Raw genomic sequence first — 27708 nt, forward strand, 5'->3', positions numbered from 1 at the left:
TAGCCAAGCAATGCTATTTTTACGTCCTAATTGTATGTGTAGGTGCAAGGAAAACGCTTTATTAACACATTGAACGCCGTGGTGGTCACCGGTGACCGACGTTAGCGGAGGATTTGCCTTCAATAGTTTCCTATTGGCAGCAAGAAATATTGCGCTAGACACAAAATAGAGAGACTACAGAAGTAAAGTGTAATAGTAGCGCACTCGAGCAACTCAAGATTAAAAAATAGATAAAAGAGACGCAAGATTTTCGTTTCCTAGTTTAAGTTTTAGTGTATTAGGTTAGTTTTAGGTTAGTATCAACACTACCTGTGAAAGCACAAATGCAATTATGACGCAAAAATAGCATTACTTGGCTACTAATAAAACTACCATGTTTAATAAAGAATAACTCTGAACGGACTAAGATTTGGAACTTGGCGCCATAGTAACTTTTATTCAGCTTAAAATTACCTATCCAATGATGTAACACATATAGCTATTGGAAGGTGGGACCAGATTTCATAGAAACTCTCGCATCCTTTTTTGTAATATTCCTAGATTTCTTTTCTATATCCGGAGCTGCGGACTACCTAGCGGGTTTACCGGGGCTCCGACTCGTAAAGCAGGAGTAGGAACGGGGTGGTTTTTAGTCAGTAAGAGTCTGACACTACCTCCCGCCTCGCCCAAGGCGGGAGAAGCCATTGGATGATTTTCCCCCATCAAAGGAAAAACTTAAACTGTTCTATAGGAACATGAGCTAAAAGCAGTCTTATACCCTTTACTTATCATAAAATTAACGTCAATGCCAAGAGGCCCCTTCGATCCCTCCATGATGCACTCTCATGTGTAGTTTCCAACTAGTCACCTGCACAAACGCCCTCCCGCACTCCTTACACATATACCTCCGATCATTAGTATGTATCCTCTTATGTACCTCCAAAGTCTTTTTCCTCTGAAAAGTCTTTTTACAAAACTCGCACTCAAAAGGCCTTGTGTCATTATGACGGACCATATGTCGTCTCAAAAGATCATTATTAAAAACTTTAAAACCACAGATCTCACAAGCAACAGTTTTCTGTTTCAAATGCGTTCGTAATTTGTGTTGGACTAACCGACTTTTCATTGTGAACACTCTATTACACTCATCACACTTAAATTGGAGTTTCTTATCATCATGTTCTAAAGCTAAATGCCTTTTCTTTAAGTATTTGGAGGCTAATATCTCTGGACATTTTGGGCATTTTAACATCTCAGTTTTATGTGTTTTCTCGAAATGTATTTGCAAAGCGTAATTATTACGGAATACCTTATCACATTTTGTACATTGCCCGCTAGAAAACGAGTGTACATTTCTTATGTGACTATCTACATTTGCCTTAGCTACGAATCCTTGTCCGCAGATCTCACATAGGTAAGTTTTATACCTATTATGATATTTATGAGCATGCTTTAAAAGAGGGCCAAAGAACCTGAATTCTTGCCCGCAATCATGACAGGACATACCATCATCAGAGAGGTTGAAAGTAAATAAACAATCAGTTAATTCTCTTTTAAATTTCAGCTCGTGTAACAGGGATAGATGGTCAAGGAACTCGTCAAAAGAAAGAAACTGTCGATTGCATCGCTTGCAGATTATTTCTGATGTGTCCAATTTGACGCGACTTCTACTGACTAAAGTTCTTAAAAGGTTGCGTAATTTTGCGTCTCTGTGTTCTTCGATCGTGTGTTGTTTTAGTTTAGAGCTGTCGATGAAGGAACAACAGCAGTAGTAGCACATGTATTTGTTCGCTGACCACCTGAAGGGTAGAATGGTAGAGTTTTCTAGTATCACTGTAATCAGTCGCGTGAGGTCGTCCTTGCGTTGTTTTTCTACTAGTTTCTCTTCGCTGTCTTGATTTTCTGTAACAATCGGTTTTTTGTTATTTAGGTATGATTACTTTTTAATCTATTTAATTTTAAAGACTTTTACGGTAAGCGTCCATAGGCTCTCGGTGGACGCAGTTGTATGAGTTTCTACACAAGACAAACTAAAATCCGTTGCGTGGCATGCGTACAATGCGGGCCTGTGGACGATTACCTTTAACTATAACATCATCCAAATTAACTAAAAATCACATAAATTAATGGAGAAAAGCTCTGCTAGTTTCGGTTTGCACACGCTGCTCATGATAAAGACTCTGTGACTCAAAACTAGTAGAGCTTTTCTCCATTAATAATACGTGAGTAAATCGTGATTTTTTAGTTAATTATTATCCAACTTACTACACCCAGGTAGACTTTTATTGAGCTGTTTAGTAAGTTTCAAGCGATTATTGGTTTTTAATTTCGGGATAGGCTAAAATACTTACGTTTTAAGTAAACTTACCTATTTGATTTTGCTAATGTGACCAGTCCCAGACTGGAACCTACGATAGGGACTTATGATTGCCTATTATGTATGGTGTCTAGTAATTAGTGAACGATATTTAAATACGTGATTGTACTCCTGATAACAAATTTCCAAAATGAACTATTTTTGTATACTCATTAGTTTTATTTTTATCACACAATTTAGCAATTTATTTATTTAAAACAATATTTTGCGCGCGCGTGCTTTCCCATGATTTTCAGCGAGGCGCTCGCGACCGCGTTATCGGCAGACTAGTAGAACTTTACACGCGCGTGTTAATGAAATTTTGTTGTTTTGTTATTGTAATAAAAATAAAACTAATGAGTAAAGTGAAAAGTTTCTTCGGGAAAGTTGTTTGTAATCATGAGTACAATCACGAGTTTAGGTATCGTTTAAGTACTAATTACAAGTCACCCTACATCATTGAACGTTTTAACTCAAAATAAAACCTTCAGAAATACATAATATTTAATGACTTCAATGTTTTGTTTACTAAGAAATAATAAAACCAATATCAATTGTGACGTTTCTTTATTTCGATCCTTATTCTATATTCCTTAAGATCTAAATTACAATACTGAGATAAATATGATACATCGAATGAAAACACATATCATTTTGACATCATTTCTACAATTTTTAAAATTGTTTAATTGTACTTAAATAATGTGATATGATATTTGTTATGTATACATAATAACTTTCGTGAGACATACTAAATTAATTAATATGTTATCGGCTTACTCACGTAACTGTTTGACGAGGAACTCGACTAGTTTCAGCAGCGCGACAATCGCCGCGTCGTGGGTCGCGGAATGCTGCTCATGAATATCAGCCTCTAGCATGGCTTGAAACTAGTCGAGTTCCTCGTCAAACAGTTACGTGAGTAAATCGATAACATAAAAATTATGAACTGTTATTTTACAAAGAATTTGAGAGACAGTAATATTTTTGAGATCGTCTTAATATTGAGTGTCATTGGAAAAGCGGGTCATCGCAGGGGCGGCAGTGTCCACCAGAGATGTGCTATGCTACGTTGCTGTAGATGCCTGTGAATTCCACTAATCATATTCATGGGTACTAGTGGAAACGGTCACATAGTTTCATAAGCTTTGAAAAAGCTACATAACACATCTCTGGTGGAAAAACACCCTTAGTATTGACAGTGAAACCACAGGGTAACCAGGAGTAGTGGATTTTCGGATAGGTACCTAAGTTCAAAAATCTAAGATCTTTGTACGGAATGCACTGGTAATCTTAAACACTAAATCCAGAATTTATAATTATGTGAATACCTATGACATTGAAGTATGACAACACTTATAACTTTTTTTAAACTGACAACATTGATATTGAGATTCTTAATTAAGTAGGTATCTACTTCTGATATTGCTGTACCTACAGAAAGATTGTGTTATACAAGTCACTATTTTAAAATATTATAATGAGTTTTTATAATAACTATTGTGAGACATACTAAATTAACTAAAAAATCACGGTTTACTCACGTAGGTACATTAATGGAGATAAGCGAGCCTACTGAGAGAGAGTAGGCTGCGCGATGTCGCCGCGTCTACACACGCTGCTCATGATGAAGAGTCCCTCTGTGACTCGAAACTAGAAGAGCTTTTCTCTATTAATGTACGTGAGTAAACCGTGATTTTTTAGTTAATTTAAATGAGTTAAAATAATTGATTTTCCAAAAGATTTTTTCTCTACTCCAACCATTGGGTTGCCAATATATTTTACACTTGTATCTTAGGCATTTAGTGCCTGTATCGCAAATATACTCTATGAACATATATTTCTCCTATTATTTCTCATGGGTGGGGGTTTGTCCACTATCTCGTCTGGTGGTATTTTTTTATGGGACAAGCCCACAACGACCTCCCAAACCGCTGCAACTCCTGTGCACCAGGATCTACAGTAGATATAACCATGAGAACACCGGAACATTGAAGTCCGGCAGACATGCATAACTATCTTGGATCCCGCAGCGAAATAAATCAGAAGATATTATTAGAGGAAAAGAAGATGAATTCGTCTGGTGGTAAGTATGCGGCCTACAATGAAGCACGCCTACTCATAAGCAAGTTGAGCGTCCACAGGCCCGCATCGTACGCATTCCGTATGACGTGCGATGCGTACCATCGTATGTAGGCATTGCTGATGATGCGACCCGTACGATGGAGATCAATGGACGCAGTTGTATGAGTTTCTATACAAGACTAACTAAAATCCGTTGCGTGCGGTGCGTGCGATGCGGGCCTGTGGACGCTTAGGTACCTTTATTCAGTCGCAACTTAATTCCTAACCGCCTTTTGTTTATCCCAAGGAATAACATTGATTTTGCCCTTACTATGTTTATCCATATGAGCTTCATAATTCTTATTTTTATGAAACTTTCGATAGCAAATATTACATTGATATATTTCACGATCATGCGTAGCAAGATGACGTCTTAAAGCATTCAAATCATAACCTTTGAATCCACAAATGTGGCATGTTGTAAATTTTTCCTTCAAATGTGTTCCTGAAACGTGTTTCATCAAAATACTTCTAGTTGTGAAGATTTTTGAGCATATATGGCAAGGATACTGCATACTTTTGACATTGTGCACGATAGCTATATGAGTCTTCCTAGCATACCTACTTTCGAAGGTCTCCGAGCAAAAATCACAAGCGAATTTCCCAGTCCTATGCTCCTGCCTAACGTGAACAGTCAAATTGATCTTCGTTTCAAAATTTTCGCCACAAATCTTGCAAGAAGTAGGCAAAGAAGAATGTTTATTTCTCAAATGATGTTTGATCGTCCCTTTTAACGCGAAAGCTAGCCCGCAATGATCACAAATGTACTTTTTAGACTTATTATGATATTTGTTCACATGCCTTAGTAATGGGGCAAAAAACTTGAACTTTTCGTCGCATTCCAAACAAGACATGGTATCGTCGGATAGATTGAAAAAGTAACTGATTTTGTAGAATATTTCTGTGTCCACATCGACATCGTGGCACCTATTTATATGTTTAATGTAATCATTATGATTAGATATCTCTTTTGGGCACAATTTGCACGATATTTCGGAAACGTCCCATTTTATACGAGTTGTTGTACCTATTTTTAGGAGATTTAATTTAATATCGATATGATTTTTACTGTGTTGTTTTAATTCTGAGCTGTGAATGAACGTGTGGTCACAATAGAAACAGCGGTAGCGGTTTAGATACCACTTGAAGGGCATAATAGTGGAATATTCCAGAATATAGGAGATTAATCTTCGAAGGTTTGATAGCGGGGATGGCCCGAAAGCGTCTGAAACGAAAAGAGAAAAAATTCAATTCAGACTTTGCTTTCGCATTAAATTGGCTTTTATCTATACTAATATTATAAAGCTGAAAAGTTTGTTTTTTTGTTTGAGCGCGTTAATCTACGGAATTACTGGGGGGTTTAATTCAACGAAAAATGAAGTTTTGTACGAAACTTCGCAGATTGCATATTACATTTATTATATTTATTGCGAACTTTCGTGAACATAAATGAACGAATTAAATGAAGATAAATAAATAAATAAATAGGTTTTGATATAAAAATAAAACGTTATTTCAAGTAATTCTATTCTAGTAAGTAATTAGTAAATCAATAAAACCTACGGCCCAAGATTAAACGTAACTTCGGATTCGAGAACCGGAGTAGGCCCCCTGGTTCGATTTGAATAATTCTTATTGTGTTGGATAGCTCATTTATCGAGAAACTTTATAGGCTATAAAACATCACGCTACAATCAATAGGAACCGAGCAGAGCTAGTAAAACCGCACGGAAGCAGCTAGTATTTTACTATTTCTGAAAATGTTTATATTGCCTTTACAAAATCATGTCCTTGTTAAAAAAAATACAGTTTTTAAATATCCATCATGTAAATAAAGAGTCATTACACGTTCTATTTGCGGATTTGTAGAACTTACGCGACGTCCTGCGTGAGCGATCTAGAAGCGAACGCGAAGCGGTGCGGTGACTAGCTAATTAAACACAAAGCGGCTATGTCCTACGTGCGTGTGAATCGTTTCGTTTTGTTTCTGTTTCCGACATTATAAACAAAAACGTGACGACACCGCGTCCAGTTCGCGCGACAATATCAAACCAATAGACATGTTTCCTACTAAGTAGTCAAATTCAATACTTTTTTCGAAACGTCAAAAACGATATATTCTATGAACTTTGTATGAAATACTCTATTATGACGCCATAAGTTTTTTACGACAATAGCAGACATCAAATTTATGAATGAAAGTGTGATTATTTTTGAATATTTTATTTTATTGAAAAGTTGCAATAATTTATTTTTGACCCAGTCATCATCCCTATTGATTGCGTTTGCACCGCGCCTCACCGCAACCCATGTAGGCCACGTCAATAAATTTTCACAGTCTGTTGTTTTCGCGCCGCGGCGTACTGCTTCGCGTTAGCTTCTAGATCGCTCACACAAGACGTTGTGTTAGCAAGCGTCTGTCTTTTCTATGGTATCTAATCCTACTACAGACGACATATAATAATACAGAATACATACAGACGAGATAAAATAATACATTTATTCAGACATTTCCGCATTTACAGAATCATCATCAACATTATCAGCTTTATGCGACCGCTTATGACTCAAAAGGTTCTTTTTCCTTCGAAAACTCTTCTCACAAACATCACAGGTGAACGGGCGAGCGTCGTCATGGCGTACCATGTGTCGCTTCAACATGTCAAGGTTAAACGCCTCGTATCCACACACTTCACAAGTGCAGTTCTTTTCTTTGAAATGGACCCTTTGTTTGTGCTGAAGAAACTTACTATTTCGCGTGAAAATCTTCGAACAATACTCACAGATGAACTGTTCGTCCTTGCAGTCATGTTCGAGGGCCATGTGCCGTTTCTTTAGATGTGTATTAACAAATATTTGCGGGCACAAATCACATTTTAACTTATCTATCTGGTGTAAATTTTCTACGTGTTTCTTTAACGCGTATTGCGTTTTAAACATTTCGTTGCATATACAGCAACACTTGATACCGTGTACTTTTTTAACGTGGTCCTGAATGTTAAGTTTTCCTACGAATCCTAGTCCGCAGATGTCGCATAAGAAATGTTCAATATGGTTTTTATAAGTGTGTAAAAGAAGAGACCCGAATAATTGGAAATGTCGTCCGCATTCAAGACAAAACATTCCTTTATCATCAAGTTGGAAACAGCTGAAGGAATGGGCAGCCTCTTTATCGAACTCTAGCCCATGAACCTCAGAGATATGGCTTAAATATTGTTGGAAATTGCGGAAATTACATTCGCACGGAACGCACCACAGATCCGTGACATCCAACTTTGTCCTACCGCCTCTACAAATGGTCCTAGTGATGATTTCATTTATTCTAATTTCTGTGTGAACGTTGTTACTATGGTCTTTTAATTTGGAGCTCTCTCCGAAGAGGGCGCGGCAGTAGAAGCACATGTATTGGCCGTTGTGCCACCTAAAAGGTACTATGGTAGAGTTCTGAATGATGCTCGTTAGAATAGTTGTGAGCTGATCTTTGCGTCTCTCCTCCACAGACAATTCTGAAACCAAAGAATAATCCCGTTAGATCGTCTTTGGTTAAGTTTCTGATAACTATTTTAGTATCTAGTTTTTGTTTTTCCTTAGATTATTTGCCCTTATTTAACTATTTGCTTTATTGCTGACTTTGCGTGTATAATACAAATGCAAGTATGACGTAAAAATAGCATTACTTGGCTACTGATAAAACTACCATGTTTAATAAAGAATAACTCTGAACTAACTTGGCGCCATAGTAACTTTGATTCAGCTCAAAATGACCTATCCAATGATGTAACACACATAGCTATTGGAAGGTGGGACCAGATTTCATAGAAACGCTGGTATCATCCTTTTTCGAGTTTCTTAAGCGTTAACTGCCGAAAAAAAAACTGTTGAAGGCAAATCATTCGCTAAGTGTCTGTCAGCAGTGTCCTTCGTGGCGGTTAACGTGGGAATAGGAATAAGTCCTAAGATGGCTACCTATTAGTAATTAGTACCTACACAAAGTTTTCATTGGTTCTGAGTATCCGATCTATCAGAAATAGTTGCCAAACATGTAAATATCTATTTATTTGCACTATCAAAATAACGTGTCTTCATAGGGAAATAAGTATGAAAAATAAAATCCAGTTTTGTTGTTTCATAGCCTGTTTAACTAATGTTTATAATAATAATACTTGAGTATTTAAGGGTTTTTTACAATAATAATAAGCTTGACAATATGGTGAATATGACAAGTTATAATAAATCAGTGACTAATTTAGGTATCAGTAATCTTAGTATTGCTGAGTTTGCTTTACGATTAAAGTAATCGAAACGAGAGCGCGTTTGGAACTCTGATTGGCCGGCTCGAATAAACCAACAAACGCGCTTTGATTACTTTTAGTGTAAAGTAACTCATTACTAAGGGTACTGATGGCAAAACAGCCTATTTCTCATTTACCGTACACAGTTATAGCAAATTATTAGGTTAAATACTAATCTAAAAGGCGCTGTCTCCACAAGCGTGAGAATCGCGACGAGTCTACGCTTTTATCGTCGGGTAATCACCACGAACAAGCGTATCGTCACTACTCGTGACGGAATCGCAGCGTGTTCGCGACGACTCGTGTGGGAAACGCAACTTGCCGTACTTTGCTTTAATTTCTCTGATCTGATACTCGGGCAACTAAACATTGTGCCCCTTACAATTTCTCTCTCATTTTAAATACCTATAAACTTTTCAATGTTAAACATGCTACTTAAATTGTTTAAAAAGCGAGAAACCACACTGAAATGAACTGCGTTTTCCAGTACGCTCGTCACGTGATCGCTGCGAAAGCGCCACGTTCACGACGTTACGCGCACTTTGCCACTTATCGCATCATCATGCGTAGTGCTCATCAATAGTGAGTATTTAGAAATACGTGGCACGACAATAATATAGCCACGATTCTCTCGCTCATGGAGTCAGCACTTAAATGCCACAACCGAAATCTACCGTGTCATTTAAACACACACTTAAATTATAAACTAAACTTGTCCATAAGGATTCTCATACTGCAACATAGGCTGAGGATTTTTATGCATCCTTGCGAAATGAGCTCTCATAATCTTCTTCGTAGTAAACGCTTTATCACAAGCGTCGCATTTGAAATTCTTCTCCCCACTATGTTTGTACATATGATTCTTCAGTCGATTGCTGTTAAAGGCTTTCCATCCGCAGACTCCACAAACATGGTTCCTGAACTTCAAATGAGAGTCTCTCAGATGTGTCATCATCATACTCCGAAACACGAAAGTTTTAGGGCAATGTGGGCATTTGATCTGCGGCCGATTTTTGTGTTCAGATGCCATATGCTGAGACCTCTTATACATGCTATGAAACACTTCGGAACAGTCAGCGCATTTATATTTCTTCTCCACATCATGACTGTTTTTCTGATGTGTCCTAAGTTTCGATTTTGAGTCAAACTTTTCTCCGCACTCCGTGCATAGGTAGATCGCATTCTCGTGTACAGATTTCACGTGCAAACGGAGTAACGACGCATCTTTGAAATTCTGCCCGCAAATGTCACATAAAATGGCAGATGTCCCTTTATGATCCTTGTTTGTGTGATGTAATAGAGGCCCAAAAGTGTAGAAATTTGCTCCACAAGCGAGACAACTGACGTTAAAATTATCTAGCTTAAACGCCACCATGCAAACACCAGAGTCTTTGTTATAATCCACATTATGCCTAGTTATTAAATGGTCAATCAAATTGTTGAGGTCCGTCACGATTTCGGGACATAATGCGCAAGATAGATTAGACACATCGACATAAACGACCGATTCCCAATAATTTTTCATCGCCTGTATTTTTATTTCATCACCAACGTGAGTTTCCTGGTGACGTTTCAACTCTGAAGGCTCTTGGAATATGTCGTAGCAATAAAAGCATCTATAGGAACTTTTGAGCCATCGGAATGGCATCACTGTGGATTTTGTAAGGACCTGAATGACGTTATTTCTCATTATGTTTCTTTTATCCTTAGCTGTCGGCTGCTTTGTGTCGACAGATGATGTGGTGATTGCTTGGTCGTAGTCCTCGCTACTTAGGTCGTTTGCAGTCGTACCCTGGCGACCTTTCTTTTGTTCTCCTGCAAGGAAAACATCAGTTTAGAGGTAGCCAGAATACGACATGCAATATTTTTATAAGAATTTATGTCACACAAGGTTAGGTAGCTTGTGCAGAAATATAAAAGGATGTTTGGGAAGAAAAAGAACAAGATTTTTTTGTGTGGTGTACTTTATTTATTGTAATAATAGTGAACAGTAACAATCTACCCAAAATTGTATAGTGTAATGATACTGGTTTAGAGCGTGAGTCAATTGCAAAACACCTGTACCCTTAGTATGAGTTTGCTTTACGTTGAACGAAATCGAAACGAGAGCGCGTTCGGCGCTCTGTACCTTTAGTACAAGTTTGCTTTACGTTGAACGAAAACGAAACGAGAGCGCGTTCGGCGGTTTGATTAGCCGGCGCGAATAAACCAACTAATCAGAGTGCCGAACGTGCTCACGTTAAACGTAAAACAAACTCGTACTAAGCCTTCTGAATGGCCGACACGAACGAACTAACCGATCAGATTGCCAAACATGCTCGCGTTTCGATTTCATTCAACGTAAAGCAAACTTATACTAAAGATACAAGTTATTACTGAACATTTTAAAATGAACAAGCCTAGCTGTGCAACTTGAAGAGGTTCAACCTCCCGAGTGCAGTTATATACATTTGCAAAAGAAATGCATACAAATTGTATGAAATAACATATCTAAGCTATACAATATCGGTCTTTTCTATGCATAGATTTAAAGTAGAAATATTAACAAAATAAACCTTTGTTTAAAATAAAAACACAAAATAATCAGCACCCTTAGTATGAGTTTGCTTTACGTTTAAAGTAATCGAAACGAGAGCCAGTTCGGCGCTCTGATTGGTTGGTTTATTCGAGCCGGCAAACTCATACTAAGTTTACTGACTACAGTCAATAACTGAGCAATAAGGTGTGACCTTGAACAAAATTACGTACTACGAATATTTTATATCTATTATTGCTTTCTTAAGCCTGACTGCCGACAGAAAACTGTTGAAGGCAAATCCTCCGCTGATGTCGGTCACCGGTGATCTCCGTGGCAGTAAGCTTTTTAAACTACATATACGTAGTTTTCTCAGCACTAAGCATCTTCTAGGTAATGACATTCACTTTTATGTGCATTTAAAGTGTCCAAATCAACGAAGCCTCTTCTACAGAGCCTGCAAACACGGCCAGAAGTTCCAGAATGCACTTTCATATGACTCCGTAGATTACTCGATCTTCTAAACATCTTTTCGCAAATGCTACAGGCATAATCTCTATCGCCAAAATGCTTCTTCTTATGCAAGGTAATCAGCCATTTTATGCCTGTCTTATAATTGCACAAATCACACTCAAATTTCGACTCTGAATGCTGGGACTGAACGTGTAAAATCATTGCCCCTTTCGTCGAACACACTTTGGGACAGTATTCGCACTTAATCCTATACTTTTCTACATTGTGCATCTTTCCTAAATGGACTTTTAGGAGATATTGGCTCTCAAATGTAGCGCTGCAGAGGTTACACTCCCTAGTATTCGCTTGTCCGTGAATTTTTTCTTTATGCTTTATCAATCTATGAGCCGCGTTAAACATTTTGCCGCAAACTGAACATCGGAAACCGACATGACTGTTGTTAATGTGTCTCTTAAGACGGATTTTAGTTATGAAGCTGTATCCGCAAATTTGGCAGATGAAAGAGTGATTGATATGGTCCTTGTACATATGTCCAACCATGCAGGTGAAGTTATCATACATGTTTTTGCAGAGCACACATTGCATAATATCCTTGGTTAAGACGAAAGGGAATGCGCATACTCCTAAAGTCCTATCATACTCTTCTTCATGAACTTCTACGATATGAGTGATGAGTTCTTCTAGATTTTGTATAGATGTCCCAATACATAGTTTGCAGCTTAAATTACTGACATCAAGTTTTACGGGAATGTCTTTGGATATAATGCTCTTTGCTATGAATGAGGGGAGATCTACAATGTGTTTGGTGGTATGTTCTTTGAGTGTTTCACAATCCCTCATTGGTTTTGAGCAGTAGAAACACCGGAACCCTTTGGTATGCCAGTTGAATGGTATCACGTTTCCGTAGTGTAGAATTTGGAGCACATTCCTTCGCTTTCTGCAAAGTCTATCGATATAGTTGTCTTGTGTCCGTTCTGAAAAAGAAGTTAATATGTTATGGTTGGAGTTTCTTGCTCGTTCTTCTCCATAGGAATCTACACTTTGGAACTAGCAAATAGCTTCACTAGATATAGGACCGACAGACAGACATTAGTTTTTTTTATATTGTAATATTTGCTTTGACGTTCAAAAGTGTCTTCCCGGTCTATTTGAAATAAATAATTTTGACTTTGACTTTGATCCTTTTTGCGTTTGTCTCGAATGTGTGCGTTTACGTACTATTATAATATGTTTATTTTTTTAATAATAATTATTATTATTTATTGACAGAAAGTTTACACAGATAATATAGGAATCCCCTGACCCATGAACTAGTTTACACTGTATTACAGGGGCCAGTGTCTTCACTCCAAAGTTAGACATGTCAATAAGATTTTGAAACTGACGATGACGTAGTCACTAACATTAGAACGTTTGATGATATTTACCATGTTTATTTATGTCGATGAGTTTCCGATATTTCGGCACTATTGCAAGCGCCATGATCACGGATGAAAGTGCCGAAATATAGTAAATATCCCGTATATAAACATGGTAAATATTCCGTCGTAAGTTCAAAAATTTAAATAATTTGGTCAAATTAAACAGATTAAAGTTATTTCAATTAGAAGCACTTTCAAATATGATAAACGTGAAAGTTTGAGAGAATGGCTAATGTATTTTTTTACTGGTTTGTGTATACGAGTAAGTTGGGCTAAATAAAGAAAAAATAATCTGTTATATGAGTACATAATTACTTTATTTACAAATATTTATTACATACAATTTTAAGGAATTAATCAATATTTTTATATAGCATACAGTCTGCATTAAGATACATATTAAATATTTTAGGTACGTAATGTACCAGTAGATAGGTAGATAGGTTATAAAAGTGCTCATAACTATATGTTACAATTTTGACTATTTATGATCAGGGAGCTTATTCTTGAAACCAATCTCAATTTCAATCCAATAAAATCTCAATAATTATTCAATGTCAAAACTATACAACCAAAATAGTAGCTGTTAAAACAGCATTCAGAGTACGGAATATAAAGCCAAACTCAATACCATTTAGTTCATTCAATATCCACGCAATACGGATGCAATTGGCGTTAGTGTTGCAACTCAAGAGTAAGAAATTTCACAATATCAATGTCGATCGATCGGAATTGTATTCAAGAGTAAGCGTCCAGGCCTTGTTGGTCGATTATTGAAACCAATGAAACTATACAACCCCAATCGTAGCTGTTACAATTGTACGACTATTGGGCACGGGGTTTTATTATATTTCCGTGTCGGGCAAAGTATGATTGAGTTTCAGTGGTAGCATTTTTTTAGGTGGAAAATGATCGAATGACTTCTCCCGTCTTGGGCGAGAGGGAGTGTCAGACTCTTACTGGTGCCGTGAACACGTCGGTGACGCATAAGAGCTCTGTTTTACGAATAATATCATACGTTTATAAGTATGTTATACACAGACATAATAATATTCTACATTCATATTATACAGGGTGACCGGTAATTAGTGAACGAAATTTAAACACGTGATTATACTCATGATTACAAACAACGTTCCCAAAGAAAAAACTTTTGTATACTTAATGAGTACACAAAAAATGTTTAATATTTATAGTTTCAATCATGAGTACAATCACGTTTTTAAATATTGTTTACTAATTAATATGTCACCCTATATAGGCAATAACAGTCCTATTTACTTTTCATTTATGTACAAAATCAGTCAATTTACCATCAAACTTTTATATAAAAACTGCCTACCCATATTCTTTCATTTATATCAAAGGCTACATTCCAGCGCAGTCTTTCTTCGTCTTTATATCACTTGGTATAAGACTCAAAGTCGCATAGCACTTAAAGTTTAGACAAAGTCCAGCTGTCCATTCCATCAATGTAATATGCAATGAAAAACGCACCATAATTCTATTATTTACAGTCCAATTTAGTTTGAATCACATCACAATTCACTCTCACATTCCTATCATTGCAAAACGCGCCCAAACTCCTTCAAAACAGAGTCTACAATTAGTTTTAATTGTGGATTCACTCCACAATATAGTAATATCATTGAATATATTGTTCGGGCACGTCCCCCTCAAACTCTTCTTGTATCACTTCCATTTGGACCATATCCGAGTCATCAATGACTTCAGATTGCTCATACTGGCTATGCCTATTCCTGATATGCATCCGCAAATTCGTCTGATGAGCGAACGCCTTATTGCAGACCATGCAAATATGATCCTTTTCCCTTGTGTGAAGAACTGCATGAGAGTTCAAATTGCTGCGTTTGGAAAATTTCTTTCCACAAACCGAACAGACGAATCTCTTTTCGCCATTGTGCTTTACCATGTGAAGTTTAACATCGTATGGACCGAAGAACTTATCGCCACATACTTCGCATTCCACATTCTTCTCTCTTAAATGCACTCTTCGCATATGACGGGACATAATAGACTCTTGCGGGTAAACTTTGGGGCAATACGGACACTTAATTTTTAACTCTTCCACCCCATGGACATTAGCCAAATGCAGTTTCTTTAGATACGGGCTTTTAAACGTCTCTGGGCAATGCGGACAGGTGGACAAATTGACTAGATGCACGTTCTTCTCATGCAAAATCTTCTTTGAAAGCGTTGCTAAACTGATACCGCAGTATTCACACGTATACCCCCCTTCTCGATGATAGTATCTATAGTGCATTTTTAGGTGATTCTCCCCTTGGAAACTTGTGCCGCACACGTCACAAATATAGTGATGAGATAAATGATTTTTGTTTGCATGCCGAAGTAAATACTCGAAGAAGACAAACTTCATATCACAGGTAGGACATGTAGGTTGATCTTTGTCTAATTTGAAAGGCAAAAGGCAGTTTGGCACGCTAACATCGTACTCAGCGTCATGAGCAATGATCAAATGGTGGATTAACTCTTCCAAGCTAGTTACAGCTTGAGGGCAAAGCTTACAAGAGATCCCAGTCACATCAATTTTGACCGCAGCATCCTTATTCCTATTATTTTTTGTTCGATCAAAGACAACGAGTTCTAAATTCGCGAATTGGTGTACTTCTGCTGTGTGTTGTCTGAGAATTTCTGGATCTTTCGTAGTTTCGTTGCAGTAGAAGCACTTGTATTTGCCCTTATGCCACATGAAGGGGGTAACGTTACTGTACTGTAAAACGTATTCTACGTTACGTCTTTTTATTAACAGTTTACGGGCGGCTTCCATTTTCTTATATTTGTCCTCCACAGTATTGAATTTTGTACCTGGAAACAAATTCAGCCGTTACTTTGCTGGCTTTCTTACATTGCTGTGGTTATGTTCAGGTTTCTTTATTTTGCGGTTAGAGGGGTCCTTTGGCTGTGTATTGTCGCCACAGTTGTGAATATATCGGTCTTTTAGAACAATTAATGTTAGGTTTTTTTTTCTAATCGGTCAATAGATTCGTATCACTTATAGTCAAACCGATAAATGAGTTTTGTAATAAATATTTTTTTAAGATATATTTCATTTGATTGAAATAGATAGTTAGGATTTGACTGTGAAAATGTTCAATTGGTTGAAGTTCTTTTGAAATTTTATGAAGAGTATTAACGATAGGATAGGAGTGTTGTCTATTTCAGTATCCTGAAAATTATAATTTTGTCTCACGACTTCCAAACCTAGTTTAAAGATGAGATGTGCTAGTGCACCAGCGATGTGCTATGTAGCTATGCTGCAAAAATATAATAGCTAAGCTGTGAGACTATGTGACCGTTTCCACTGATACTAAGCTATGTAGCTGTGCGAGGAAGATACGCATCTTTCCATATAAAAAAAAAACATATCTTAGTTGAATCCGTTTCCACCAGTGCTAAGCTATGTGTACCAATGAATATGATTGGTGGAAGCCAAACGCAACCACAGCAACGTAGCATAGCATATTTCTGGTGGAAAAGCATCTTAAAGGCGATCAGTTTTTTAAAGGTTGGGCAAAGTAGTATAGAACACATCGTTCATACTTAACCACTCACTTTTCTTTCATCTTATAAAGTCTATTTTTACTTAAATGTCTCTTCAAATAATATACAAGGCCGATACGAATGGGCCCGTCGGTAGAGGACGCCCTAGACAGACATATAGAGACCAGATTGGCGATATATTAAACAAGGGCCAAATTAAAAGTTACCTTTAACCGATAAGTATGCATAAAAATACTGAAGATTGTTAATGAATCGAAAGAGGTATGTAAGATTCGTGGCAACTGGCGTTCCATTGTGTCTGTAACCCCATGGGAGATAGGCGTGAGGTTATGTATGTACGTGCTCTCCTATTAACTCATTAACACATTGAACGCCGTGGTGGTCACCGGTGACCGACGTTAGCGGAGGATTTACCTTCAACAGTTTTCTATTGGCAGTCAAAGACTTAAGGACGGAATAATCGGGTGTTTAACAAAAACACAATAAATATGTCTTAAAGATTATAATTTGGAAATAAAATATCGCACATTTTTACACAGCTCATGCACGTGAATATCACATATCCGAAAGTCTTACGATACAATAGCTAAAATTGATATTTTGGTGACAATTCTTTTTTATAATAACTATTAACTTTTTGATAATAACTATAACTTTTTTTTCTGTTCTCAATCTATAAACAAACCTTCATTCTGAACGAACTATTTTTTATGGAACAAGCCAGTAAGCGAGCAGACGGATCTCCTGATAGTAAGCAATCGCCGTCGCCCATGACCAACGGAAACACCAGAAGCGTTACAAGTGCGTTTCCGACCTTTTGGGGGTTAGGAATTCAATGGTTATTGATAAAGCGGGGATTAGGCAGATTGGGAAGGGGGAATTGGGCCTCAAACCTCTTGAAACGAAACACAACGCAAGCACGTTGTTTCACGTCGATTTTCTATAAGGCCGTGGTATCACTCCGATCGAGCCGACCCGTTCGTGCCGAAGCATAGCTCTCCCATACTTGAACTTCATACTACTTGACTATGAATCCCGGTGAGACTCAGAACTAGTAGAGCTTTTCTCCATTAATGTACGTGAGTAAACCGTGATTTTTATTTAATTTAGTATGTCTCACGATAGTAATTATAAAAATAATAGTTAATATATAAAAGAATTGTCACCATTAGGTACTATTCATACCTATTACATAATTATTCATTTCATTTAAGTTGACGTATTATTATATTACTAAAAGAACATTACATTTTTCAAATATTTACATACAAAAATGTCCTAATTTGATTCTAGTGTTACATTTTGACTTAGATTTAAAATAATGATACTATATTCTGTACAACTGGATTTAAAATGAAGGTATTTTTTAAAACATTTATAGTTTATTGAGTATTAGATTAAGAGTGATTAATTACCTTTAAATGCTACTATTAATCAGAAATGGATTGGAAAGAGCTTATTTTGCATTGCGTAAAAAGAGTATTTGATCAATATTTGACTTTAAAACCTTAAATAAAAGATTCAAATATTATCTAAAGTAATAAAAACATGATTTATTTTATGATATATTTTATTTTATATATGTAGCTGCTATTTTGTTTTATACAACAACACAATAATAATATAACTAGCTTTAAATGTATGTGTCACGACTTTAATGGGAGGTGGTGTTGTGTTGGAAGATTACAACAGTAAATATAAATTGTTGATTATGAGTAAGTAATTTTTTCCCCGTAAAATATAAAATGTGAATGAGTTGCATAAATGACAATAAAATTTCGTATATCTCGCTACAATAAATAGGAATTATAAAAAAACTATAAGATAATATTATCTTAGGTGTATTATCCGATTAAATAATCGAAAATTGGCGTATACGTAATTTTGGCTTTATTTATTTCAAAATTGAATAAGGTTTAAACGTATTTAGTAGTTACTTATTATTTAAGAGCAGCCTCTACAAGTCTATCTGCCGTACTTAGTCATTTAATGGTTACTTAACCCAGTCCTTAGCAACAGGGTAGATGACTATTTTTATTTTAATGTCCGTCTTGTTGATTATTTTAAAACATTAGACTTTTTTTTAATTTTCTTACGGTAACAAATACTTTCAAAAATATATCGATTTTAAATATCGCGTAACATCACTTTTGGGTGCGTTTTATACGCAGAAATGATGGAATAAATATTTTTTAATTTCATCATACTCTGTCATCATCCCTATTGTTTTCGGAGCAAAATCGTTACTAAGGAATACTTTAAGTAATCATTAAATGTCACTAAGTACGCCAATACGTATTGCATTTTTTTATAGCGAGATCATAATATAAATGCTAGGGTTTAAGAGCCAGTACAACTATTTGCAGTAATATTAATTTGAGTATAGGTTAGTGAACGTTTTTTACAATTAATTCAGATATGAGAGCTTTAAAATAGTACAAACTATACCTTAAAACGTGTAGAATAAAATCTAATTTACAATGCTTTTAGGATTCATTGATTTACCAAAGAAAAATATTCTTATTGTATTTTAAAATCTGTACCTTTACAATGTCACCTATCATCCTATTTCTCGGTAAATGTACTATCCAACCAGTAGTTCCGGAGATTAGACATACCAACAAACTCATCAACATTAGTGTAGATGGGTAAAAGAAGATTTTTACGAAACAAAAGTTCGTAAATTAGTATCAATATGATATTTACGAGAAAAAAATATGAGAACAAGCACTATATCTGCAGCGGTATATGTCCATACTTCTTATGCATTTCGAGATGGGAGCTCAAATTACTTTTCCTTAAGAAGGCTTTACCGCAAACTGTACAATTGAACTTTCTCTCGCCTTCATGCTTCACCATATGCATCCTTAAAAGATAATTATCAAAAAACTTCTCATTACAAATGGAACATGGAATATTTTTCTCTTTCAAATGCGTCCGTCTCACATGATCCTTCATAAACGAGTTTCTAGTGAACATCTTTTCACAATAACTGCATTTATGACCCACATTGTGGATTTTTATCAAATGTTTCTGCTTATGGTATTCAGATTGAAACTTTTCCGGACATTTTGGGCATTTATAGTCTTTCGCGTCGTGCGTCTTAGCTCTGTGGCGACTCAAACACCATTGGTTTCTGTATTTGATCCCGCAAATATCGCATTCGCAGGATCCTGTGTGCGCATACGTTATATGGACCTTTAAATTCGCGGCGTTTCGGAAACTGCGACCGCAGAAGTCGCATATCCGATTATTATTGCTATGTTCTGAATTCATATGTCTTAGGAGTATGCCGAAATATCGGAATACCGTGTTCGGGCATATTGGGCAAGGCATATTATCCTTTATAACTCTGAAAGGTTCTAAACACCCCTTTATGGAAGTGTCATAATTCGCTTTGTGTTCTTCTATTAAATGGGTGATTAGGTCATCCAAATTGGGTATTGAAACACAACATAGCTTGCAAGCTAAAGCCGAAATGTCAATCTTGACCGTGGTCCGTTCACCTTTAAAGTTTTTCATGCTCTTGGACTTCAAATCGCACACAGGATGTTCCAAATTGGTATGAGTCTTTAAATCGTCAAACTCCACAAACTTTTTCGAACAGTAAAAGCAGAAATACTTGGCGAAGAATTTAAAAGGCACCGCTGTCGACATGTTTAGTACACAGTGTATGTTTTGTCTGATTTGTAGAACGTTTTGCTTTTTAGTCGGTTCCGCTTGCTGTGTTTCGTTCAAAGACACTTGAGGCTCAACTTTAGACAAGATTTTCACTTTGCACTTGCTCAAATGTTGTTTCAAGCCTAGAGTAGTGTGAAATTCTTTGGAACAGTAGGAGCATTTTAGGTTACTTTGAGAATGATCGAGTTGTATATGTTTTTGCAAGAGAGAAAGGGACGCAAAAGATGATCCACAGCTCTTGCACTGTCTAAAATGGGTATTATTCTTATGTTTTCTCAATTGGATGCAATTTTCAAAGTTTTTCAGGCACAAATCGCATGGGTAACCTCCTTGCCGATGATAATTTCTGATATGAAAATCTAAATCCCTCTTTTTGTTGAAATTGGCTCTACAATGATCACAGATGAAGCAGTTTTGTGGATGAACTGTATTCACGTGCTTAACCAAGTATCCGAAATAGGAGAATTGTTCTTCACAATGTAAGCACCGAAAATCGACTAATCGATACTCTTGGAACGGTATATCGATCTTTTTGTTGTAATCGAATTCATGTTTAACGATTAAATGATCGATTATGTCATCGAGTCGATTGAACGGTTCATTGCATATCTCGCAACCGATTTCCGAGACGTCAATCTTAATTTCTACATGATTCCCTTTGATAATTTTCAGGGAATAATCTTTTGTGGTACAAAGCCCATGAGATTTTGTATGTTTACGGAATTCTGGGTATTCTGTATAGTTTTGACCGCAGTAAAAGCAAAGATATTTGCCTCTCCATTTGAATGGCATTATACTTGTGTGGTTGAAGAGTATTTTCAAGTTTTGTCGTCGACGCTCAGAGGTACAGCCTTCGTACCGTCCTGGGAGGCAATCTGAAAAGAAATGTTTCTTCTCTATAAATCTGCTGTTAAATTCAATCTCCCATTTCGGACACTTGGTTAGTTGACGTCGACAAGCACATGCCATTTGTTATGTTATCTCGAACGTATAAACGTCTGTATCATTCATCTTTTCTATATAGTTATTGTCATTTAAAGGTATAGAAGGGAAGAAACGTATAGGAGAAACAAGAGAAAGAGTTTTGAATAAGTTAAAATCGTAACGATTGATAAACTGTCCAAACATAACGAGGAAAATGTAACAAAAAATCATCAGGAAATGCTAGGTGATGCTGCGGGCGTTAACTGTGCGAATGTGGGAGGTCATGTGTCCTCTTAGGTTGCGTTTCCAGAGGAACTTTTTGCCGCAAATATCACAATGAAAGTTCCTTTCCCCGACATGCTTGACCATGTGCATTTTCAGCCTCGCGCCGTCGAAGAACTTCTCAAAGCAAACAGAACATTCAACGTTCTTCTCTTTCAAATGCGATCTTCTTACATGGTTGACCATAAAAGAATTCTTAGTGAAGAGTTTATCACAGTAAGTGCACTTGTGTCCTGTGCTATGACTATTTATCAAATGTCGTTGCATAGCGTATTGGGAAATGAATTTCTCTGAGCATTTAATGCATTTAATATCTTTAGTTCCGTGTACAGTGGCTTGGTGTTTCTTTAGAGCAGGTTTACTATTGAAAAGGAGTTCACAATTATCACAATCGAATTTTTCGGACTTATTATGGCGCCGAGTAATATGTCCGCGGAGATTAGGATCAGTACGGAAAGATTTGCCGCAGTACATGCAGATGTGCTTATTATTATTATGATTGGCGCTCACATGCTTGAGTAAAACGCCGAAATATCGGAAACTTTCTTCGCAAATCGGACAGGAATAGTCATCTTTTATTAGTTTAAAGGGCTGCATGTTGTTCTCTACGGAAGCATGGCAGTTAGCCTTATGTTCTCTGCTTAAATGCGCGATCAGTTCAGGCAAATCTTTTAGAGGGACAAGGCAGAGCTTACAGGTCAGCTTAGATATATCAATTTTGATCAAAACCCCATCGTATTTATTCTTCAATTTCATAGCTTTGAAGTTGATATCGCAAACAGGATGTTCCATTATTGTGTGGTGTTTCAAATCGTCGCTAAAAGTGAAGTCTTTTGGGCAATAGAAGCATCTGAACCTATTCATGTAGTATTTAAACGGTAAAGCCGTAGTCATGTTAAAGATGCAAGCTAAACTAATCCTTATTACTTTGACAGAGATCTTATTGTCCTCATCTTCGACTACTATTGATTCTTCGCTTGGATTCAGCTTGCATTTAGACGCATGTCTGAAAAACGCTTGTTTGGTAGTTAGGACTTTATCGCAAAATCCGCATTTGTTCTGATCCATATCATGCTCCGATTTGAGGTGAGCCAACCTCTTGCTTTCAGACGAAAATGTTTTAAAACATATATTACAAGTGCATGAGTGGGAATTAGATAAATGGTTCTTCAGGGCCGCACTTGAAGGGAACTTGTCATCGCATTTATGACAGTCGTAAGACTCCTTATGGTAAGATCGCATATGGGAGCCCAAATCCCTCTTTTTATTAAATTTTTGATCACACCGCGGACAAGGAAAGCAATTATCAGGATGTTGGTTGTTCATATGAATGATCAATTTGCGGAAATAGTTGAAACTCTTATCGCAAACAAGGCATTGAAGATTGACCAATCTATAGGCGGATATGAATATTTCAACATCTTTGTTATAAGGCAGATCATGTTTTTTGATCAAATGGTTAATAATTTCCTCCAAAACGGGGAAGGTTTCGTTGCAAATCTCGCACGTGATGTCGGATACATCGATTTTTATTTCTATATCTGAGGATTTGACTAGACGTATAGCTCTGTCCTTGTCGTTACAAGGTCCGTGATCTTTCGTGTGTTTCCGTAAGCTGTCGTGCGAGTACATATCGTCGCCGCAATAAAAGCAGAGGTATTTGCCCCGCCATTTAAACGGTACCAACGTGGTATGGTTGAGCAATATTACCAGATTTCTCCTCCTTAGAAAATTATCACTGTGCTTTTTCTCCGTATGTTTTGAATCTGAAAAGAAATTATTATTGTTTGTATTTTTTTTTTATACAGCAATTGTTTATGACGACGAGATGCGTGAAAATGAGAATTCTTTTTATACCACTGAATTTGTTATATGAGTTTACGGTCCGCCTGATGGAAAGCAGTTACCGTATCCTATGAATGCAACACCAGATGTGTCGTGTCGATAGAGCGACGCCGATTAGATATATTTCAAATGAATAAGTATTTGGTGATGAGACGCATGCCCAGAACTTTAAAGGTTTCATTTTGTGTGAATACCATCGTTCAAAAACGAACAAATTCTATTTAAGTTAAGCAAATGATCAATATCCATTCCAATTGTGTATCTTATAAAGAAAAAGTAGTAAAATAAGAACCTCCTTTTTGGGAAGTCGGTTAAAACTGTGTATGTTTAAAATACTATAATTATTACTACTAAAGTAAATCTTAACTAATCCTAATATTAATTTAATAAATATGGCACTTAAAAATAAGATCTTTATACAAAGATTTTGTCAGTCAAATATAACTTTAATTGGCTATCAAAGCCATAAAAGAAAACGCATTCCTTCCTAAAATAATATGAAAGAAAATCATTCAAATCTTTGCAAATTCGGATAATCAAGTATTGCATTACATTTGAGTAGGATTCAAATGCTTAGTATGCCTAGCCATGTGAGTCCTAAGACTTTTCCTCCAGAAAAATCTCTCGCCGCAAACATCACAATGAAAATTCTTCTCCCCACTATGTTTCACCATATGCCGCCTCAAGAGAATATTGTTAAAGAACTTCATATTACAGATGGAACACTCCACATTTTTCTCCTTCAAATGTGTCCTTCTCACATGATCCCTCATAAAAGAGTTACGTGTGAAAAGCTTTCCGCAGTAAGAGCATTTATGCCCCGAATTATGGGCTTCTATCAAATGTTTCTGCCTTAAATATTGAGTTGTAAAAGTTTCGGAGCATTTCGGACATTTAGCCGCCTTTACGCCATGTGCACGAGCCATATGCATGTATAACCGCGATGGTATATTGCACTCAGCGCCACAAATATTACACTTGAACCTCCCATCCCTATGGTGCCTCCAGATATGGACGCGCAAATTCTGATCCCTACGGAAAGTCTGACCGCAGTAAACGCAGATTATATTATTGTTTGTGTGTTTATTATTCATGTGTTTCAGAAGAGTACCGAAGAACCGGAACACTTCCGATGGACAGTTAGGGCATGCCATGTGGTCTTTGATCAGCCTGTAAGGTTGCAAACACGTAGTAATCGATTTATCGTAATTCGCTTCGTGTTTAGCTATCAAATGATCGATTAAGTGATCTAAATCCGTCATAGATTCGAAGCAAACTTTACAAGCGAGTGACGAAATGTCTATTTTGACGCACGCGACCGATTCTCGACATTTTCGGATGCATTTTTGTTTGACATCGCAAACAGGGTGCTCCAAAACTGTGTGTTCCCTCATCAGATCTGAATCAGGAAAATCTTTAGAGCAGTAGAAACAATTAAACTTATTTTTGTAAAAATTAAAAGGTATAGCCGTAGACATATTAAGTATTATAACTATATTTTCCCTAATTTGTTTCACGCTAGGTCTTTTGACCTGATCTTCATAGTTCTGGTCGAGATCCATAGCAACGTATTCTTCTTTCTTGATAGCGATTTCGAAGATATCTTCTCCTTTGCATTTTCTGTTGTGCATTCTTAAACCTTGCTTTGTATGAAATTCTTTGAGACAATTATCGCATTGTAAAGAGCCGTCGTCTGGGTGTTCTAAGTCCATATGTTTTTGTTTTAAAGCAGCGGATGGTAGCTTTAAATGGCAGATATTACATCGAGTCAAATGTCTGTTATTTCTGTGTTTACGTAAAATGTTTAAGGAGCTAAAAGTCTGAGGGCAGAGTTCGCACTGGTATCCACCTTCACGATGATAATTCTTCATGTGGGAGAACAAATCCCTCTTTTTATTGAATTTCTGGTTGCACTTATCACAGATGAGGCAGTTTTTCGGATGATTGGTGTTAACGTGAGACACCAAATAACCGAAGTATGTGAATTTCTCTTCACACCCAATACAACTGAGATCAACCAACTTATATTCCTCAATAGCCATTTCGACATTTTTATCGTATTCTAACTTGTGTTTAACAAACAAATGAGTTACAACTTCGTCAAAAGAAGGGAACGGTTCGGAACAAACTTCGCATGAAATGTTTGAGATGTCGACTTTAATCTCCATATTTTGCCCACCTTTCAAGACCTTTAAAGAATGGTCTTTTATGGAGCATTCACCATGTTCCTTAGTATGTTTTCTTAGCTCTGTATATTCAGCTATATCTTTACTACAATAAAAGCACAAGTACTTCCCTCTCCACTTAAAAGGTATAATAGACGTATTGTTGAAAATTATCTGAAGGTTCCGTCGTCTCCTCATGGACGAGGATTCGGTGCCAAATTTCTTCGTCTTAATACCTGGAAAGAAATGTTTCTACTATAAATGTACCCTTGATACGAATACAATTAGGTCAATACAAATTACATTTGTTATAAAAAAATCAATGGAAATTTTGAGCAGGGTACATTTAAAGTGTGGGTAGTTTCATCTTGATGTGAGCTTGGTATAGATTAAACACGTTTTTTGAACTTATCTCACTTTCATCACACTGTTTGGAGGTAAAAAAATATAACCCTCAATTCTGGTTTGCCGTTGTCACGTCAAAAGAAGCAGTTTATCCGAAAACATACGTTATAAACAATGGGTGAGTCAATTTGGTAGAACTTGGGTTAGGGAGAATCACGACCATTGTAATGGCACCCAACGTGGGACCACTATGCTAGTCGGGATTCCGTCGACGGTCTGGATCAACTCATTGATCATTATAAATGTCACCATCAGACCGAAGTACTTAATACCGAATGCACGTTACCACAAAAAACTTACAGCCGGCGCTGTAGCAATGCATTTAAAAATTCAATATTCGAATTACTAACAACAAATGCGAACTTATCACTAAAGTAAATTAAATCAGACTAGTAGATTAAACCACCAATTGATTAAATTTACTTTAATTTAAACTGATAATGTTTCCGGCACTAAGTACAACTAGTGAGCAACTATGTATGTGCATGAAGCTTTAATGAATGAATTCATTAAATATCTAATACCTCATCAGGTACTACCATCTACCATCGTAGAGAAATCTAATCCTATATTTTGGTAATTGAAAAATACAGAAATTTTGGTTAGTTGGTTTTTCGTTATAGGCTCAGTTACCCTTGATCTGTTTTGTATAAGTTTATATATTACGCATTACATTTTTTTGGTTGTTACCGCAAGTCAAAGTGCAGTATTAATAACTGATGTATGAGTTTCCCAATGAAATAAAACTTATGAAAATACATAAATCGAATGAGTACATTCAATTTTAATGTCCGTCTTTAAAAAAATCACAACATACGACGATAAATTAAGCAAGAACACTTACGATTTAGATAATTTTAATTCAATTTCTAATCAGTATAGCCTAATACATATAAAATTATAATATATCACATAATTTAGTAATACTTAAGCATTAATTTATCTTAAAACAAATAAAAAGTAAAAATTGTCGTCTGGACTCAAAAATAAACATAACATAAATAAAGCCTCGTATTATTTGAATTTGTTTTAATATAAAAAATAATATATGCAAATTACGTATAGGATGACTGGTACTTAGTGAACGATATTTAAACACGTGATTCGTTGTCTGCCAATAGAGCCACTGTTTTTTCGCTACTTATGTTAATTTTATAATAGCATTGTGTTAAAGAAATATATCGTGTTTAATAAGAATTCTAACAAGCGTTTTTATTGAAATAGTACCTAATCCCTATAATTATCTTACACCAAATTACTTTTCAATTCAACAGCATCAGTGTGTTGCATCTTCATATGCAACTTCAAACTGCAATTATGAGCAAAACTTTTACTGCAAATACTGCAAACAATCTTCTTATTAGAGCTATGAATCCTCATATGTTCCTTTAGAGTCCGCTGTCGAGCGTAAGACTTCTGGCAAACCTCACACTGGTAGACTCTATCCCCGAAATGTTTGATCATATGATTGCGAACATGACTTTTCGAAAAGAACTTCTGTTCGCAAATAGAGCAAGAGTAATTCTTCTCCCGTATATGTACTTCTTTCAAATGGACTTGCATTTTGCTTTGTATGTGGAATATTTTCCCGCACACTGGGCACGGAAACTCTGGTGCTTTGACATCGTGTTTGACCATATGATGCTTCTTCCGTTGAACGTAATTTTGAAAGTTTCTTCGCAATAGAAGCATTTTAGAAGCT

General features: G+C 36.4%; 2 protein-coding genes across 6 annotated transcripts in view; both read right to left on the bottom strand.

The window, feature by feature from the left end:
* On the bottom strand, positions 1 to 9121 carry LOC118278408 (gastrula zinc finger protein XlCGF57.1-like). The gene is given in 4 exon segments (XM_050703372.1): positions 1 to 1881; positions 7744 to 7903; positions 8171 to 8224; positions 9074 to 9121. Coding segments are annotated over 4 exon segments (1362 nt in total). The 3' UTR covers positions 1 to 781.
* LOC118278466 (zinc finger protein 62 homolog) overlaps positions 8924 to 27708 on the bottom strand; it is a 23819-nt gene continuing 5034 nt past the window's right edge. Inside the window, exon 5 of one of the 5 annotated variants that reach the window (XM_050703481.1) lies at positions 8924 to 10566. In XM_050703481.1, coding sequence (XP_050559438.1) covers positions 9458 to 10566 — 1109 coding nt within the window. In that variant the 3' untranslated portion in view covers positions 8924 to 9457. The other 4 variants (XM_050703482.1, XM_035597652.2, XM_050703479.1 and 1 more) reach the window with 4 other exon arrangements.

Source organism: Spodoptera frugiperda, chromosome 24 (genome assembly GCF_023101765.2).
Source record: "Spodoptera frugiperda isolate SF20-4 chromosome 24, AGI-APGP_CSIRO_Sfru_2.0, whole genome shotgun sequence".
Taxonomy (NCBI): Eukaryota; Metazoa; Arthropoda; class Insecta; order Lepidoptera; family Noctuidae; genus Spodoptera; species Spodoptera frugiperda.